The 17,410-nt window shown below is 36.1% G+C and overlaps 2 protein-coding genes across 2 annotated transcripts; both read left to right on the top strand.

Moving 5' to 3' along the window:
• Window positions 1-4,813: 4,813 nt before the first annotated feature.
• On the top strand, window positions 4,814-6,446 carry FLA8 (FASCICLIN-like arabinogalactan protein 8). Its single transcript, XM_059600939.2, has one exon. It carries the CDS (start codon window positions 4,948-4,950, stop codon window positions 6,202-6,204), a length of 1,257 nt encoding a protein of 418 aa, XP_059456922.1. The 5' UTR covers window positions 4,814-4,947; the 3' UTR covers window positions 6,205-6,446.
• A 7,246-nt stretch (window positions 6,447-13,692) lies between these two features.
• On the top strand, window positions 13,693-15,002 carry FRU (FER-like regulator of iron uptake). The gene is made up of 3 exons (XM_059603356.2): window positions 13,693-14,145; window positions 14,414-14,788; window positions 14,898-15,002. The coding sequence occupies exons 1-3, from the start codon at window positions 13,696-13,698 to the stop codon at window positions 15,000-15,002; spliced, it is 930 nt and encodes a 309-aa protein (XP_059459339.2). The 5' UTR covers window positions 13,693-13,695.
• Window positions 15,003-17,410: the final 2,408 nt, after the last annotated feature.

The raw sequence follows: 17,410 nt of genomic DNA, 5'->3' as shown, positions 1-17,410 counted from the left end.
TATGACATAGCTTTTAAAATTATAATTAGATCAAAATCTAATAATGATCAATACAAATTCAATAATAATTTTAAAAATCACATCACTTTAAAAAATAAAAATAAAAAAAAATAAACGTCCTACTTCTGGCATTATTCCATAAAAGTCACATGGCATCCAATTGAAAGACATAATGTACTTTTAATCTTTAACCAACACGTGTGGTGTTATATTGTTGCCGACAATATACCATAAATTAACCACCATCAAAAACAAAAAACCATGGTCCCATGACTCCCATTACGTTTTTATTCTCATTTTTCTGTGAATTTCGGAAAGTGAATGAACTTTGTTTATCATATTCATGATGATCTAACATCTTTTGAACAAAACAAAGAAAATATTGCTCTAGAGTTTCCACAAATCGATGAAAGATGTTTCTCAATACCCTTTACCTTCTCATAAAACTGAGAAGACTGTAAGCCGCGTATAACTTTTATTTTCTTTAATTTCTTTAAACGTTACGTGAGTTTTAAAATCACTATTGTTCGATTATTTTCATCACCAACAAACCAAAAAGGGAAATTGAGATATTTTGTATTGATTGGATACCCATTACCCATTCAACAGATGAAAGGCAAGGTCTTGCTTCAGATTGAGGCAGACTAGATGCTTAATTGCCAACCCATTTTCAACCTTTTCTTTTTCTTCTTGTTTTTTTTCTTCTGCTTTTAGGCCTTTGTTTTTGTTTGTAGCCTCTTCGGGCTTCAGGCTACATGCGACTTTACAAAGTTAAAAAGAAAATGTCCACAATAGCTATGCAATTGCACCGAAAGAGTTTGCTCCTTTTAATCTACGTGTGGTGAAGCTAGGGGTTTCATCCAAAGGACAAGAAATGCAAAATTACTTATTAAAATATTGCTAAATATCAATAACAAATTTTAAAAAATTAGCTGTCACACTAAATATAATATAAATGTAAACTGTAATTTATTTTTTAATGTCTAATATCAATTTATTGAGTTGCCTTCATGCTTCAATGATTTTTCGTGTATTAGAAGCGTTGCAAGATCTTTTCATCAGTAGCTTAAATATATTTTTTAGATACACCAAATCAAACAATCGTTCATCCATTTATCTCAACATCACTCTAACCCAATCCTCAAGGGGCAGCTCAATCGGCTGTGAATCACGTCTAATGAAGCAGATATCACTAGTTCGAATCCTCCATCCTCTTCCCTTGTGTGGACATGTAAAAAAAAAATATATATATATATATAGGTTTTGGGTCCACTTAAGTATAATTCACTTACAAAGGTGAGGTGCTTAAAAACTTATATACACAGTCGATATTCATAACAGTCCACTCTATTGACTTGATTCAGTAATACCAAATGGTACAAACATTAAATAAAAATTACCATTGAAAATAGTTAAAAGCTAATGTTAATTATTTTTAAAGCCACATTAACTTTAAGGGATAAAAGGAAACAAAAAGATGGTACGTAGCATTACTCGAGTTGCCACTACCCCCGCCTTTATTAAAAGTTAATTTCCTGCCTTAAAATTGCTTATCATTCGTTCTCTAATGCTTTTAAAAGTTACGTAGAGGTCTTGACTGTTAGTGGTTACTCTACTTGAACATGACCATAGTAGTATCTATTTGTTGGGCATCATTCAATAGGGGTCTCGACTGTTAGAATGGCAGGCACTCCCTTAAGACCGTTCGAGTCATAACTTAACACCAACTCCACCAATAATTTAATAGCACCCAAGCCAATAACTCCGAGCGCTTTTTATTATGAGATTCAATCTTAAAATTTAGCCCCCACGGGCCATCGATATAACCCAAATGCTACCAAACCCTAAGTAGTTCGGATCCCCAGCATGAATTTGATCATGCAATGATATCTATTAAACTTATCAGTTCGTTGTAGTCGAAAGTGCTTGTGAAGCTATAGTTTATTTGCCTTTGGATGCAGCAGCACTTAATAAATGAGTCACATATGATTTCTTTTTTTATTCTTTACAGTCACATATGATTTCAAGCACGAGCAGTGTGGCCCATTGCTCAGTGGTACACAGTTGGTCGAATGTCCCTTATTAATGCAAAATAAATATTGAAAGTTGCAAAAGCTGGATTCCTACGACTTTTCACAACTCACAATTACAAGAAAAGAATTATGGGAAGGATTACAATCACTCAAATTGCCTCCATAATTGTAATAATGACAGTTGTGTAGTGGTATTAGGAAACTTTTATGAGATTGGGCTAAGGTGTGTGTACGACTCTTTGTAATGAAAAACAATTAACACAAGCCTGATTAATATTAGTCACCTTGAGTTCATCCTAGTAGGGCTCGGTTAGGCTACAATCAATGGTATCAAGGAAATTTCTATGAGGTTGGGCACGTACTAGGACATGAATTCGATTATATGCAATGAAAAATCATTTACACAAGTTTAATTAATATTAGTCACTTGGGTTCATCTTAGTAGGACTTGGTCAGGCAGCAATTCAATTGGTATTGAAAAAGTGCCTGTGATTTCCATCATTTAGGTGCTATCATGGTTACGCTCAACTAGAGTGGTCATAGTGGTCGTCCATTCTTACCCATTTGTTAGAAAAAAAATTAAAAATTAAAATTAAAAAAAAAAAAAAAAATTGCCTTCATACATTTTGTAGCACGTCCATAAGCTTGTTCAAGAACATTGAACATGATTTATAACAACAATCATATGAATTGTTGGCAATGGAAGTCATTGGAACTTGTAATGAATTATAAATTGTGGAAAATAATAGAAGCAATAAAAAAAATGAAGCAAAATATTTTGGGGTCGTTCGCCTTAGAAGCCTAGGTTTATTACTGTGAATTGCCTTAACCACTACATTTTGCTTTTATTCAACTTTTTTTTTTTTAACTTGAGTAAGAACAAGTACAAACAAACAATACAATTATAATTCAAATTCAAAATACAAAGACCAAAAAAATAAAATAAAAAATAAAATTCAGATATTGACAACAATCCAATCACATAAAAGCGGAACTAGGATTTTAGGTTTAGAGCCTATTTTCAATTGTGTTTGAGAAGTAGAACTTTTAAGTCAAAAATGGCTTTTAAGCAACAATTTCATTTTTAAACTTTTGCCAAAAGTTCTTTTTTTCCATTTTTATAATTTTTTTACCCTTAAAAACACCTTTAATTTTTTTACTAAACGAATATTTTTTTTCTTCAAACACACTTTTTGAGTGTTAAAAGTATTTTTAGACCCCTCAAACACAATCCCAAACAAATCCTTAGTATAGGCAAAACTAAAAGAAGAATAAATTTCTCAATGAGTATTAGAAAATTGAATTTTTTTGAAAAATAGAATGGGGCCATTAAGGTCTTTTGCCAAAGAGACCCAAAATGTATAAAGGTAAAGTCCAAAATAGAACTTGGGTTTATGAGATGTAAAGCGTCATGAAGTGTAGCCAGACTTTGGGTTATAATAGATTAACTAATAAAATTGTGAAGGGTTTTAAATATTGGATCAAATTATTTATTTTTTAAAATAATTCTTAGAATATTCTAAGAGCATAATTATTTAAATTTTAATCATTATTTTTAAATTAAATAGTAGAATTTTTGTTATATCAATATTATTCTTAGGATTCTTCTCAATATATATATATATATATATATATATATATATATATATATATATTATTCTTAGGATAAACAATAAGATGATAAATAATAGTTAAATATGATAAACAATGAAATGATACATGATGAATATGACAAAAAAAATTATCATTTAAAAAAAAAAAAAAAAACTAATGGTTAATATTTGAAAAATTCTATTCAATATCAATGTTTTTACAGCATAGCTTCTTTTTTTTTTCATTTGTTTTTAGGCAAAAATATAAAATTAGTCCATATGGTTTATCTAATTTGCAATTAGTTCATTTTGATATTAAAATGAACTCAGAAGCCCCTGAGATATGCCAAAATAATAATTTACTCCATAAATTCAAATTTTGCCAACTGAATTAATATATTTTGTTAAGGTAATATTGACTTAAATAAAACACGTATCATAATTTTATTGGTTCTGACGAGTCACATTATTGTTATCTATTAACTATAAATAAAATTTGACTATAAAGAAGAAATTATTTTTTACCTATAAATTTATTTTAATACCACATAAAACTAATTATAAATCAAATAAAATCCTATACGGACGGATTTTACATTTTTTCCACAATTTTTATACAAAACATTCTAACCCCAAGTGAGTGGTGACCCCTAGGCTGCCCAAAGGCCACAAACCTCAACCCATCATGCATTTACCATTTCTTAAAGTAACCCTCAATGATCAACCGAAGTGGTGAAGCAAAAAAGTTTTTAGTACTTTGATACTATCTTACATAATATATTCGTATCTCAAATCATCAATTGACACAATTGTCCTTGAAGTCTGCAGAGTTTTTCATATACTACGCGGTACATAATTTGCCTCATTGTCAATGTTACAAAAAAAAACACATGTATTTCAGTTCCATGTGATCATATGATGAACCTTCTATTCGATTATCAAGTTTCCTCAACTGTCAACCTTGGGCTTGTTTAGACTTTAGAGCCGTTGAGAACCATCTTCATCGTAACTCCCCTAAAGCAAAAAGAAAGGCCATTCTCGTCAATTCAACCCAAAAAAAAAAAAAAAAAAACCAAAAGGGATGCAGGAACAATTGGCAAAGAAATATGCCACAGAATTTCCTTTTCATTTCCAGCTGTGAGCAAAACCCTGCTGCCCCCTCACACTCTCACGTGGCCCCCTCCCGTCCCCTGACCGTTGCATTGACCATGGTTAACGAAACCTCTCAACCCTAGTTAACTCTCCTAACCCCATCTCTTTTAAGCTCGGGCAGTCTCACACTCCCCCTCCTCACTCTCTCTCTCGCTCTCCAGTGCCCAACCATGGCAGCATCGCAGCCAATCCTCCTCTTTCTCGCTCTCACAGCCCTCACCGCCACCATCTCGGCCCACAATATAACCGATATTCTCTCAGGCCACCCCGAGTACTCAGTCTTCAACGGCTACTTGAGCCAAACAAAGGTGGCCGACGACATCAACAGCCGCCAAACAATCACTGTCCTCGTCCTGAACAATGCGGCCATGTCCGCCCTCGCAGCCAAACACCCCCTCTCCGTCATCAAAAAGGCGCTCAGCCTCCTCGTCCTTCTCGACTATTACGACCCACCCAAGCTCCACCAAATCTCCAAGGGCACAACCCTCACCACCACTCTTTACCAAACCACCGGAAATGCCCCTGGCAACTTGGGGTTTGTCAACATCACCGACCTCCAGGGTGGCAAGGTCGGCTTCGGCTCCGCGGCTCCCGGATCCAAGCTCGACTCCAGCTACACCAAGTCTGTGAAGCAAATCCCCTACAACGTCTCCGTCCTCGAGATCAACTCGCCGATCATCGCGCCGGGGATGCTCACCGCGCCGGCTCCTTCAGCTTCGGACGTCAATATAACAGCCGCCCTTGAAAAGGCTGGGTGTAAAACTTTTGCGTCGTTGATTACTACTAACGGTGTGAAGAAAACTTATGAGTCAGCACTTGAGAAGGGTTTGACCATTTTCGCGCCGAACGATGAAGCTTTTAAGGCGCCTAGTGTGCCTGATCTGAGCAAGCTCAGCAATGCCGAAATAGTCTCGCTACTACTATATCATGCACGCGCTGGTTATACTCCACTCGGGACGCTGAAGACCACCAAGGATCCGCTCACTACGTTGGCAACCAACGGTGCCGGAAAGTACGAACTGAAGGTTACCACTGCCGGTGACGAGGTCACTCTTCACACTGGAGTCGACTCGTCCAGGATCGCCGACACGGTGCTCGACTCAACGCCTCTAGCCATTTTCACCGTGGGCGATGTGCTTCTTCCGTCCGAGCTGTTCGGAAAATCGCCTTCGCCTGCCCCGGCGCCGGTGCCGACCACGTCGCCAAGTCCCGCACCAGTTTTGGCGCCGAGCCCGGTTAGTGTGGCACCGTCTCCGGCAACTGCGTCTCCACCTGCTCCGCCGACAGATACGCCGGGAGGTGCCCCGTCGGACGCGCCGTCCCACGATTCTGAGAACAGTACCTCGGACAACGGAGCTGGTCACGTGAAGGCTTCTGCTTTGGGCGCAGTACTGGTCACCGTCATTTCCTCATTTGTCTTGTCCTGAATACTAATTTCAGATGCCTGTTTAAATTTTTGAGTTCCTATTTTTCTTTTTCTTTTTCTTTTTCTTTTCTCACTTTTACCTTAATTTATTTTTGGATTTAATTTATGGGTAGAGCCGTAGAGGACGGGAGTCGGTGGAGGATGCTTCTTGTTCCGTTTATTTGTGTTTTTTTTTATTTTGAGATTGTATTGATATTATATTTATGCAGTTACTGTTAAATTTGAATGGATGAGATTTTGTTTGGGGTTTGTGTGGATGAGGTGGTTGGATCTGACTGTTAGCCCACGTGGAGAAAGGACCGGGGAGTGGGGTCCGATCTTTCTACTTTCCAGAAGCTAGATAGATATATAGATACGTTCTGTTGCGGCGAATGGGTTGGCTGGAAAGCAACACTACTTGTATTTCTATTTCTATTTGTATTTTAATTTTTAATTTAATTATATAGGGTAGGACAGTAGTGCACGCGCAGCACTATTCCACGTAGAACTGTCGAGTCCATTAATAAATAATAAGGTCTGGTCGAGAGTGGTCCAACGCGCGTATGTGCCACTCTCTCTATCTATCTATGGTTCACTGGCTCACAGTCTATCTTGTGTCTGAAGAATGGCACTGCTTTAGGGTATCAATGCGATAGGGTGGTTTTACTTTTACGTTGTCTATATTTTATGTTGAAGATCGATTATTTAGGCTAGCTCTGAAATAAGCTTGCCCCACCATTGAATAGTGCTATAGATTATCATGGAGAATGAGAGAATGTGTAGTATTATTTTTTCACGATTTCATTGAGCTGATTATATGAGCCATTCAAGTGGGATTGCAGTTGCAAAATGAGACATGTAGGTAACCTCTGCGTAGTTCAAAACCAATCTAGTGATGGCTGAACCACCGACTTCAAGGACCTTGGCAAGGGTAGCCAAACCATTGACATGGCCATGGGGTGGATAGACAATCACTCTAGTCGATTATAGGTCTATAGCCAAACTACCTCAGCAATTTTGAGGTGGTTGACCACCTTAGTCCAAAACTTTTAGTTCTTTTTGATCTTTATTATTTTTAGGGTTTATTTGTAATTAAATAGTGGCCCTATCAAAAAATGATTGAAATTTGTAGGAAGATAGTTATTTGTTTTATTAAGGATATAAATCCTTTTGATTTGTGATTATTGTTGATTTGATTTGTTATTGATTACCCTTAATTAAAGGGATTTGTTTTGTATTTGAAATTATGTTAAAGCTCTATAAATAGAACTATGAACTCAAATCATATATTAAGGAAATATGTAGCCTATTGAGCCTTTAGTGCGTAGATGTAGGCTATGTACCGAACCACCTTAATTTCTGTGTCTTTCTCTCTTTTCTTTATTCCATATTATTTCGTTTTACATTTATCTTATTATATGTTTCTATAAAATCATTATCTTCTTATTCTCTTAACTAATCTCATTGTATTGTGTTATTTTGACCGAATCATAAATAGAGTTAACCACTTTTAACTGTTAATCTATAGGTTATTAAGCTCCCACATAAGTCATGCCCACATTGACAAACAACACAAAACTTGTTAAATTCCGACGTTGTGTAGGTGCTTTATTGTTTAGGTATAGGCATGTGATTAAACCAAAGTAAATGCCAAGTCACATTGATGATATTTAACATAATGTTGATTTTTCTTTTTCTTTTTAAATACATTTTGTTGATTGTTGTCTGTTATTTTTTCTTTTCTTTTTCCAGTTATTTGTTTTTAGCAAAACAATTCAGAGAATCGATTTTGGTTACTTCTTCAGTGTATATATATATATATTTCTCCATGGATGATAGGTTAGAGAGTTTGAGTTGATGGAAAGCATTATATGTTCGTCGGTAGTGTTTGTCTAATAATAGGGGAGCCAAATCAAACAAATCATAGAAATTGATTTGTCAGGACACACGACCAAATACAAGTCTCTGAATTTGGTAGAATTTGGTAGCAACACTAGCACCAATTATATGTCGTGGGCTGCCTGGCGGACCCCTCACGCAACCTAACCTATTGAGATATGTAGGGAATATACTCCCTCTCTTGTTCCATTACCTCCGTCGCTTCCTCGCCCTCTTGCTACCCTTCTCAATTTCGAATTAGATCATCTTCGTTTCAAATAAATTAGATAATATTCAATTAGATATATTAAAAGCAAATTTTTGTCCCCTCAAAAAGTAAAAAAACAAAAATATCATTTCACTATAACTAAATGAATATTATTCAGTTTATTTGAAATCGAGAGGATCATGTTCTTTCAATTTCTCTTATCATTATCCAATTTTTTTTTTTTAAAGAGAAAAAAACATTTTCTAATCTCAAAATCTAATCATCATTGGGGGGTTTGTTGGGCCTTGTACGGATTGCCTCGCTAATTGTTTCAAAACAAAAGCATTTTTAATGTTAATCCAACCGTTGTGCTTTACCCAACACCGTTGGACCACTAATTTATGAACCCAAGTCAAATTGCTCGCCAACTACCAATGAGATACAAATTTTACACAGAATTAAAAAACATAAAGTTAAAAAAGTATGACCATTTGAATCGGTCCATTCTAGCATCTTCAACGGAAAAGTTTGAGCTTTGAAGTTTGTTGGTGTGCAATTGAGAGTAGCGAGCTTTATAAAAAGTGACAAGACACCAATGCGATTTCATGGGCCATCCTTGGTTTGTTGGACCTTTTTCTTCTCCCTTCATGTCTTGTTGGTGGATTGTTAAATGTCAACTAAACTCTCATCATTGTTGCATGTTGTGAACAGGAAAAAAAAAAAAAAAAAAGAGACATCGAATTATTGTTGTGGTTGGGTTCGATGGAAGGACATACATGTAGGTTGGCCCAAACCACTTGCTCGCGGGCTGATTGGACAACAAGCAGATGGACTTATGGGCTTTTACCCGGACCACATGCAAACGGGGTGATCCCAATATCATAGATTTTTTTTTTAATTGGATTTTTAGATAGAATTATGGTTTGGGATTTCTTAAAAGAAAAAAAAAATGTAAAATCGGTTCACGGGTTTAGCTGGTTTACAATTAGTTAATTGTAACATCAAAATAAGCTTAGAGGTCTTTTAGGTATGTTACAAAAAAAAAAAAAAAAAAAAAATTACTCTCTATAGTCAAATTGCGTCCATTAATTAAAATAGTGTGACATGTCAAAGCTAATAAAATTATAATACGTATCATATTTAAGGCAGTGTCACACTAATGAAATCTATTAAGTCGGTATACAAAATTTGTAAGACCCTACTCCAATGACAATCAATATTATCCACTTTTGGCTTCCCTTAATCAAACTCTCTAGAAGGACACTCATCCTAGTACTACACACACATAAGCTGGCTTAATTTTGGAGTTATGATGGAATCATAACCATCACAGCTTTAAAACGCGTTGATGTCATAAAGGTGTAAGTATACATATAAGCACATCTTCATCTCCATTTCCATACCTAAGCAATGTAGGATGCCACAAAATTTATCTAATCCAAATAGATTTGCCATAAAATACTTCTATATAAAATATAGACCTTGTCACGTTCATGCAGCATTGTTTGGTCGTGACAATATGCCCTAGCCCATGATTAGAGGCAAAATTAAGACCTTTTTTTTTTTTTTTTTTTTTTGTGGGGCCAAAACTTAGGAGGAGTTGTCTAAAATGTCAAAAATAGGTATTCAATTGTATTATTTAGGACTTACTATTTATAGAAAGTTTTTAAAAAATTTTGCCCTGCAACTTGATGACCCACATTTAGGCCTGGGCATCCGTTTGTTTAAGGCACCTTTAAAAAATAAATTTAAATTTAAATTATAGATCACTCAAGCAAGAATTGAGATCCTAGGCAACAGTGAGAAAACTGTCCACCAATTTTTTTTTAAGTTTTGATCATTCATTTTCATCTAATAGTCACCATTCCGCCACGTGTCCCACTTAATATAAAATAATAAAATATTATTATTTTTTAAAAATTAAATAATAAAAATTAAATATAATTATTAAAAAATATAGGATAGCTGAACCACCCCATAGGGGATAGCTGGCCACCCCAGTTCAGCCTAGGGGATGGTTCGGCCACCCCCAAGGGCCGGTTGGGGATGGCGGAGCCCTTGGGGGTGGTTGAAGGCTGAACTAGGGTGGCTGGCCAACCCCTATGGGGTAGTTCAGCCACCCCATATTTTTTAATAATTATTTTTATTTTTTATTATTTAAATTTATATGTATTTTTTAAATAATAATAATATTTTATATTTTTATATTAAATGGGACACATAACGAAATGGTGACTATTGGATGAAATAGATGGCCAGAATTTAAAAAGAAAAAAAAAAAAAATTGCTGGACAATTTTCTCATCTCCATTCCCCAAGCAAAAACCATGGAAGTCAACTCTTTTTTGTTAATGTGCATTTAAAATTAAAAGAAAAAGTCAGTCTCCAATTGAGTTTGAGACGCGTGCTAAACCCGTGGAACGATGTGGTCGTACGCCGCCTCGCATGCTAGGAGTATTGCGTAACACACCCAATTAAAAATACCAACCACCAATTGCATTAAGCCTCCCTATACAAATATTATATACCATAGGTCCATAACTTATACTCCTAGGGATTCACCCAAATTGTGAATTTGAATGAGTAATTGTCGTATATCTCAATCCAAATTGATGCATTAGATTCTTGATACAGAGAGTATTAATCACTGTTAATAATTATTTCAATTGTCATTGTCAGAAACCCTATGCGAGACTTAGTTGTCCAAATCAATTTTAGGCTTCGTTTGTTTTGAAATAAAATGTTTTTTTGACAGAAAATGGAAAACATTTTTCTTCCAGCAGAGTCCCAGTGACATCCGTTCCGGATTCGTCGACTTGAGAATGAAAAGCTCAAATTCAGAAAATAGTTTATAGTTTTGGAAAATTGAAACCCATTTTACGAAAATTAAATAAAAATTTTCGGTCAAACATAAATATTTTTTGTTGACTAGTATTTTTCGTCGCATCAAACTCTAAGAAATACAAAAAATATTTTTCATAAATCATTTTATGCCGAAACAAATAGAACCTTAAACTATCCGACCACTTATTTAGATAAGTGATTTTATAAGAACTCTCTTGTACTAACTATCCAAATTAGTGGCAATTAGACAACTAATTAATTGTCGTGGATCTCAATCTGAGACTGAAGCATTAGATTTTTAATTTAGAGAGTAAGTATCCAAAAATTAGAAAAAATAGTGACACGTGGAAAGTGACATGTGATATACTTGATAATTTTCCTACCTTGTTATAGTAAGGGCCTATTTGGAATTGCGTTTGAGGGACTTAAAAGTGCTTTTAACACTTAAAAAGTCTGTTTGAAGAAAAAAGTACTCGTTTGATAAAAAAATATTAAAAGCGCTTTTAATTGATCAAAATGCCTAAGAATAGCCAAAAAAACACTTTTAGCATAAGCTTAAAAATGAAGCTTTTGCCCAAAAGTTCTTTTTAACTTAAAAACTATATTTCTCAAACGCAATCTCATACAGGTTCTAAGTTTTTTTTTGTCCTATATCTTAAATAATAATTATGCTTCTTTTTTTTTTTTTCTTTGGGTTAAATTGGTGAAAGTTTATATATGACATCATCTTAAACATCATAAGATTCCATTCACACCTTAAAAAATTGGATAAACCATACCATGCCTTGCCTGCCTTCTGTTTATGTCAAGATTCAATCTGTCCCTAGAGGACAACGAAGTTGGAAACAAACCAATCCACGAGTATTATTGGTATTTTAACTCAAATAAAAAAAAGGAACCCTAATTTAATATTTATTAAAACCCGCATGCTCCATCAATTTAAGTGAGATAAGATTAAGCTCAAACATCAAACATGTTCTACTTAATTAATATATCAAGTTTATTTGTCTTCATTATTTTTGTCTTTCGACCAGTTCCTTATTTTTTTGCATCAAGTTGGATTATACGAGTGTCCAATTCCGAATAAGAAGCATGAGGCAATAATTAATTATCAAAAGAAGCATCTCCAAGAGGTAGATCAATCGGCTAGGATTACGCCTAATGAAGCGGAGGTCACTAGTTCGAATCTCCCTCCCCCCTTGTGCGGATATGTCAAAAAAAATATATATATATATCAAAAGAAGCGATCATTAGGGTGGTGGTTTAGTAGTTTCCAAAAAAATTTTAAGTGATTAAGTAAATATTATTGCATGAGTTGAGTTCGAATCCTACAATGGGAATTTCTATGTCATGATTAGTGTAAATTACGATGGGTTCTACTCATATCTTGATGAGACTGGATCAGGCTATGACTCAATTAGATTCGAAAGAACAGTTTTCCAATCAACATGAGCACTCACATCTGGCTCAACAAATATTTAGATAAAAAATTAATTTTTCTATTTTAGCTATCAACTTTTTGAAATCACCTATATGACTATATTCAACTCAACATTTTAGTTATTCACTTTTACTTTTATATATATATATATATATATATATATAATCTATTTTTCCTATTTTCAGGGAAGAGATAGAGCAAGACTACTTTCATTATTAATATAAAGGATTTGTTAAGTTACAAGGCTCAGCAAATTTGTTGAATACTGTATCAGTTCAACAAATCCTTTTATTGAGCCGGATGTGAAGCACTTTTGTTACATTACAAGTTAAAATAGCGAGAAAAAAAAACTAAGGGGAAACTTCAGAAAGCCTTCATGAACTTTTAGCCGTTTTGACAAGTACCTCCTCAATTTCTAAAATTCTCACTTAGACCCCCTGAACCTTGGTTTGCTCTCACTTTAGACCATTTTAACGTTAAATTCAAACAATTTGACTTTTTATATCCATTTTACCCTCAACCAAAACTACACCGTTTTGGGCTTCAAAACTACATCACAATTCAACCCAAAACGACGTCGTTTTGGGCTGAGTAGGTGTTGTAGTTTTAGGACACAAAACGACGTAGTTTTGGAGAGGGTAAAATGGATATAAAAAGTTAAATTGTTTGACTTTAACGTTAAAAAGGTCTAAAGTGAGAGCAAACCAAAGCCTAGGGGGCCTAAGTGAAAGTTTTAAAAATTCAAAAAGTGCTTGTTAAAATGGCTAAAAATTCAGGAAGACTTTATGAAGTTTCTCCCAAAAACTAATTTGTTGAGTCCAATGCATCGGTCCCTATCAATTCTTTGTGCCATTTTCTACTATGCTTCGGGCCAAGATTAGCAAAGATATAATAGTCTTGACTTTTAGAATGTTTAAAAAAATGAAATAGAAGAGACAGAGACAGAGAGAGATGTGACAACTTATAAAAACTACCTAAATACCACCAACTGATTATTTGGAGGGCATTAATTGTTTATGATGATTGTTTTGTCAACCCTTCACAGTTTTGGTCTGATTCCGTTCACACCAAAATTATATAAATCATTTGAAGCATGTCTCCATGAACCATGATGTATTCACCATCAAAGACCATTTGATAGGGATGGATGCCTCTGGAAACTCCCTGGTGCACATGAACGATTTTGAGTTACACGATTTTGTTGACGAATCCAACTTCATTCACTGCATCGATTTGATCCGAGGAGAAGGGAAAGATCCCGTTGTTAATTTTGACACCGACCTTATCAATGGATGTTTTGTGGATACCCAATTTGATCCGATTCCGGGAGATATCTACAACTTCAATGCTACAACAATGGCATCTGACCCGAATTCCGTGTTTGATTCGTTACCGAATTTTGGCGGGGAAGAAGAAGATATTGACGGGGAGGATTCCTCCGCAACCACTACCACCACCATGACAAGGAGTACAACCCCGACAAAGAAGGCGAAGGTTGATAGGTCGAGGACTTTGATCTCGGAGCGGAGGAGAAGAGGAAGGATGAAAGAGAAGCTTTATGCTTTGCGTTCCTTGGTTCCCAACATAACAAAAGTATGTCTATTTTGTTTCCCATGTTTACGAGGATTAGTTCGAACTGTCCACTCGTCTAGTTAATACTACAAGATTAGCTGTTTGAGTCCTTACTCAGCCGATACCCGACTCTTGCAGGCGGGATTGTATATATATATGGGTGGAACTACTCCTGGGCATGGGTTTCCCAGCCCCCAAGCCAAGGGGTGGTCCCAATTTTTTTTTTTTTTTAAAAAAAAAAAATTAACTTTTGCCCCCAAATTTAACGATGCTCCTTGGGCATGTGCAGATGGACAAGGCGTCCATTGTTGGGGATGCTTTACTGTATGTGCAAGAGCTGCAGACGAAGGCTAAGCAGCTGAAAGGTGAGATTGCGGGTCTTGAAGCATCCTTATTGGGGTCGGAAAGATATCAAGGATCAACAGAAAGTCCAAAGAAGATTCAACTCCTGCAAAACGAACACCATCCGATCTGCAAGAACATCATGCAGATCGATGTGTTTCAGGTGGAGGAGAGAGAGTTTTACGTGAGATTGGTGTGTGAGAAGGGAGGCGGGGTGGCTTTGTCACTTTACAAGGCGCTTGAGTCTCTTGCCGGCTTCGTTGTTCAGAGCTCCAACTTTTCCACAGTTTCTGAGAGATTTGTACTCACCTTCACGTTAAATGTATGCTTCAATATTTCTTCTCCCAATAATTCCTCGTTTTCCCTTTTTCTTAAAATTTCAGTTGTTCAGAAATCTAACTCGATCGTTGGTTGTTCTTTGATGGCAACAGGTGAGAGATAGTGAGGGGGACATGAACTTGCCAAATTTGAAGCTTTGGGTTGCTGCTGCACTCGTGAACCAAGGATTTGCATTTAAAACGCCTTTATCTGCCTAATATCTCTCTCTCTCCCTCTCTTTTTAGGCCGAGCGATGGTGCTAATAAGAAAGCAAAAGAGAAGCGCGATGGGGTTATGAGAGTTTATATAGCCCCGTCCATAGGAAATGTGTGTCTATAAGAAAATTTTAGTATAAACTATAATATCCCAAGCACTTTCTTCTTTGAGACGAGTCCTCGTATTATGAATAATGCTAATAGTCTTTCTTGTGTCATTCTCGTGTCCCTCTAAGAATAATATAGCTCTTAAAGTTACTATAGACTTGTGATTGATCATTATTGAGTTTTAATCAAATAATAATTTTAAAAATCACATCATTTTTTTGAGGGACATAAGAGAGACCCATAAAATTACTCACATACCCCTCCAATAGAAAAAAGTCAACCTATTAATTTTTATGATATGTAATCATGGTTGGGTAATGCTATATATTATGAGCACCAATCAAATAGCATCTACCATCACACGTGTACACAAGTCACTTGTTAAAGATGAGCTAATATGGTCTTTGACGTGTAAATTTAAATAAAATTTGGTGGCCTCAATTGTTTTCGTTTAGTTTATAATTGAAGTGGTTAATTTAATCGGTGACAATAATTTTTATATATAGGAGCCTGGTAATTGGTATGTATCCTCTCTAATAACAGATAGACACATCAGTGTGAAGTATCGAAATGAATTAAAATGAAAACATCAAATCTCACCATATTCGCTACATGGATCAATAAAATTTATCCTTTCCATTTAAGAGAATCAAACACATCGGCTCTCTCCTCCGCTGAACACTACTCCCAATCGACCACCCATCTCTCTGCCACTCCTCTGCTCGCAACTCGATCATTGCCTTTCCTTATTCCCATTCAAGAGAATTGAACCCACCACCCCCTCTCCTCCGAACAAAAGGAATATGAGCATTCTTCTCACAAATTAAGTCTATCATCTTCATCCCAGACCATATAAACTTAAATAGGCACCACGTGCTTTGTTCAATAAGTTCAAATATGTGGTTGCACAACAAGGTTTGTTCCCAATGCCAATGACTCAGCTCTCTTTCTTCACAGAATTACTACCATTATCACTCTAGTCCTCTATAGGCCTATTTCATGGTCTTCACTTTAATTGGGCTCATTCTTAGATTTAAAGGCCCATTGAGAAATGCTATACCACAAGCTATTATTTATTGGCTGTGACCATACTTAATGAAATGAAGGTCACTAGTTCGAATCCCCCTCCCCTCTGGTGCGGACATGTTAAAAAAAAAAAATCAATATCTTGTTGAGTTTAACTTCTACGTCGTCGTTGCACAAAACTTATGTTTTGTGCTCACCAGTCAAATGTTGACACCTCAGCTTTGAACAAGAAATTTCAAGAAAACAAAATGTAAACAAAACACCGGATAATATCAAATTTGCCCATTTTAAAAAACTATTCATTTGCCTTCTTCACCCATCACGCCATTGCCGCCGCCGCCCAGCCGAATCCCGGACGCGACCACCTTGCCGTAGGTTCTCTCTCTCTCTCTAAGAATCACCAGAGCTTCCTCTCTCCAAACTTCATCAACCAAAGTTAGAAAGTGTGGGTGATCAACCCAAAAATTATAGAATCTGAATGGTTTTTTAAATCTAGGCATATCTGCAAGTTTAATGATCATAGGAGAGCGGTCAGAAGCCCCTGCAGAAAAAAAAATAGTGCTTCAGAACCTGGGAGAACAAACAGGTTTGGACCCATGGCTTCGGAATCTGAATGGTTCTTTGAGAGAGTGAAGATCGGATTTTTCTTCCAATCTCCCTTAGGACCCATGGCTAGTAGCTCCGTCGTTGATCTCTCCTCTTCCTGCCTGGCTGTGACTCGTATGTCAAGACAACAACAATCGATTCCTAACGAACCCGGACCGCAGGGATCCGGAACCCGGTTGCAGGGGGCTGGGTACCGTGGATCAGGCGGGTCTTTGCCAGAGACCCGCCGTGGGTCAGGGGCTGGGTTGCGCCGGTAATCTCTCTCACGGCTGATTATTTCTCTCTCCGACGTGGTAAGGTTAGGCGGTCTAGGCGTGGGTTGATTTTTTAATTTTTAGAGAATTTGGTTATTATTCAGTGTTTTGGTTTTATTTTGTTACGGTGTACTAGGTGAGGTGTCAACCTTTAGCAGCAACTCTCTATGTTGTTATCCGCTCGAGTCAGAAGGCTGAATATCAAACATTGGCTAGCACCACCTCTAAACTTCATTGACTTTGCCGCTTTGGTTAGAGCCGTCTTAAATGAGCTAAGCTGCTCATAAACTTGACTCAAATAAACTCGATTGAGTATTGATTTGATTAATAAAAGAGTTGTTTGTTAACAAAAAGTTTGCTTGAATATTGATCAATACATACTCGTATAAAATCAGCTCAAATATGATAATGTTCACA

This window comes from Corylus avellana, chromosome 6, assembly GCF_965113065.1.
Source record: "Corylus avellana chromosome 6, dhCorAvel1.hap1.2, whole genome shotgun sequence".
Classification (NCBI taxonomy): Eukaryota; Viridiplantae; Streptophyta; class Magnoliopsida; order Fagales; family Betulaceae; genus Corylus; species Corylus avellana.
Note: the sequence above shows the minus strand (reverse complement) of the source record. Positions and strands in the feature narration are given on the sequence as shown.

Bases quoted from the DNA above. Each gene is read 5' to 3' on its own strand.
- FLA8 (XM_059600939.2), top strand. From the start codon at position 4,948: ATGGCAGCATCGCAGCCAATCCTCCTCTTTCTCGCTCTCACAGCCCTC.
- FRU (XM_059603356.2), top strand. From the start codon at position 13,696: ATGGATGCCTCTGGAAACTCCCTGGTGCACATGAACGATTTTGAGTTA. The intron at 14,146-14,413 runs GTATGTCTATTT...GGGCATGTGCAG, and splicing joins TGGTTCCCAACATAACAAAA to ATGGACAAGGCGTCCATTGT. The intron at 14,789-14,897 runs GTATGCTTCAAT...TGATGGCAACAG, and splicing joins TACTCACCTTCACGTTAAAT to GTGAGAGATAGTGAGGGGGA.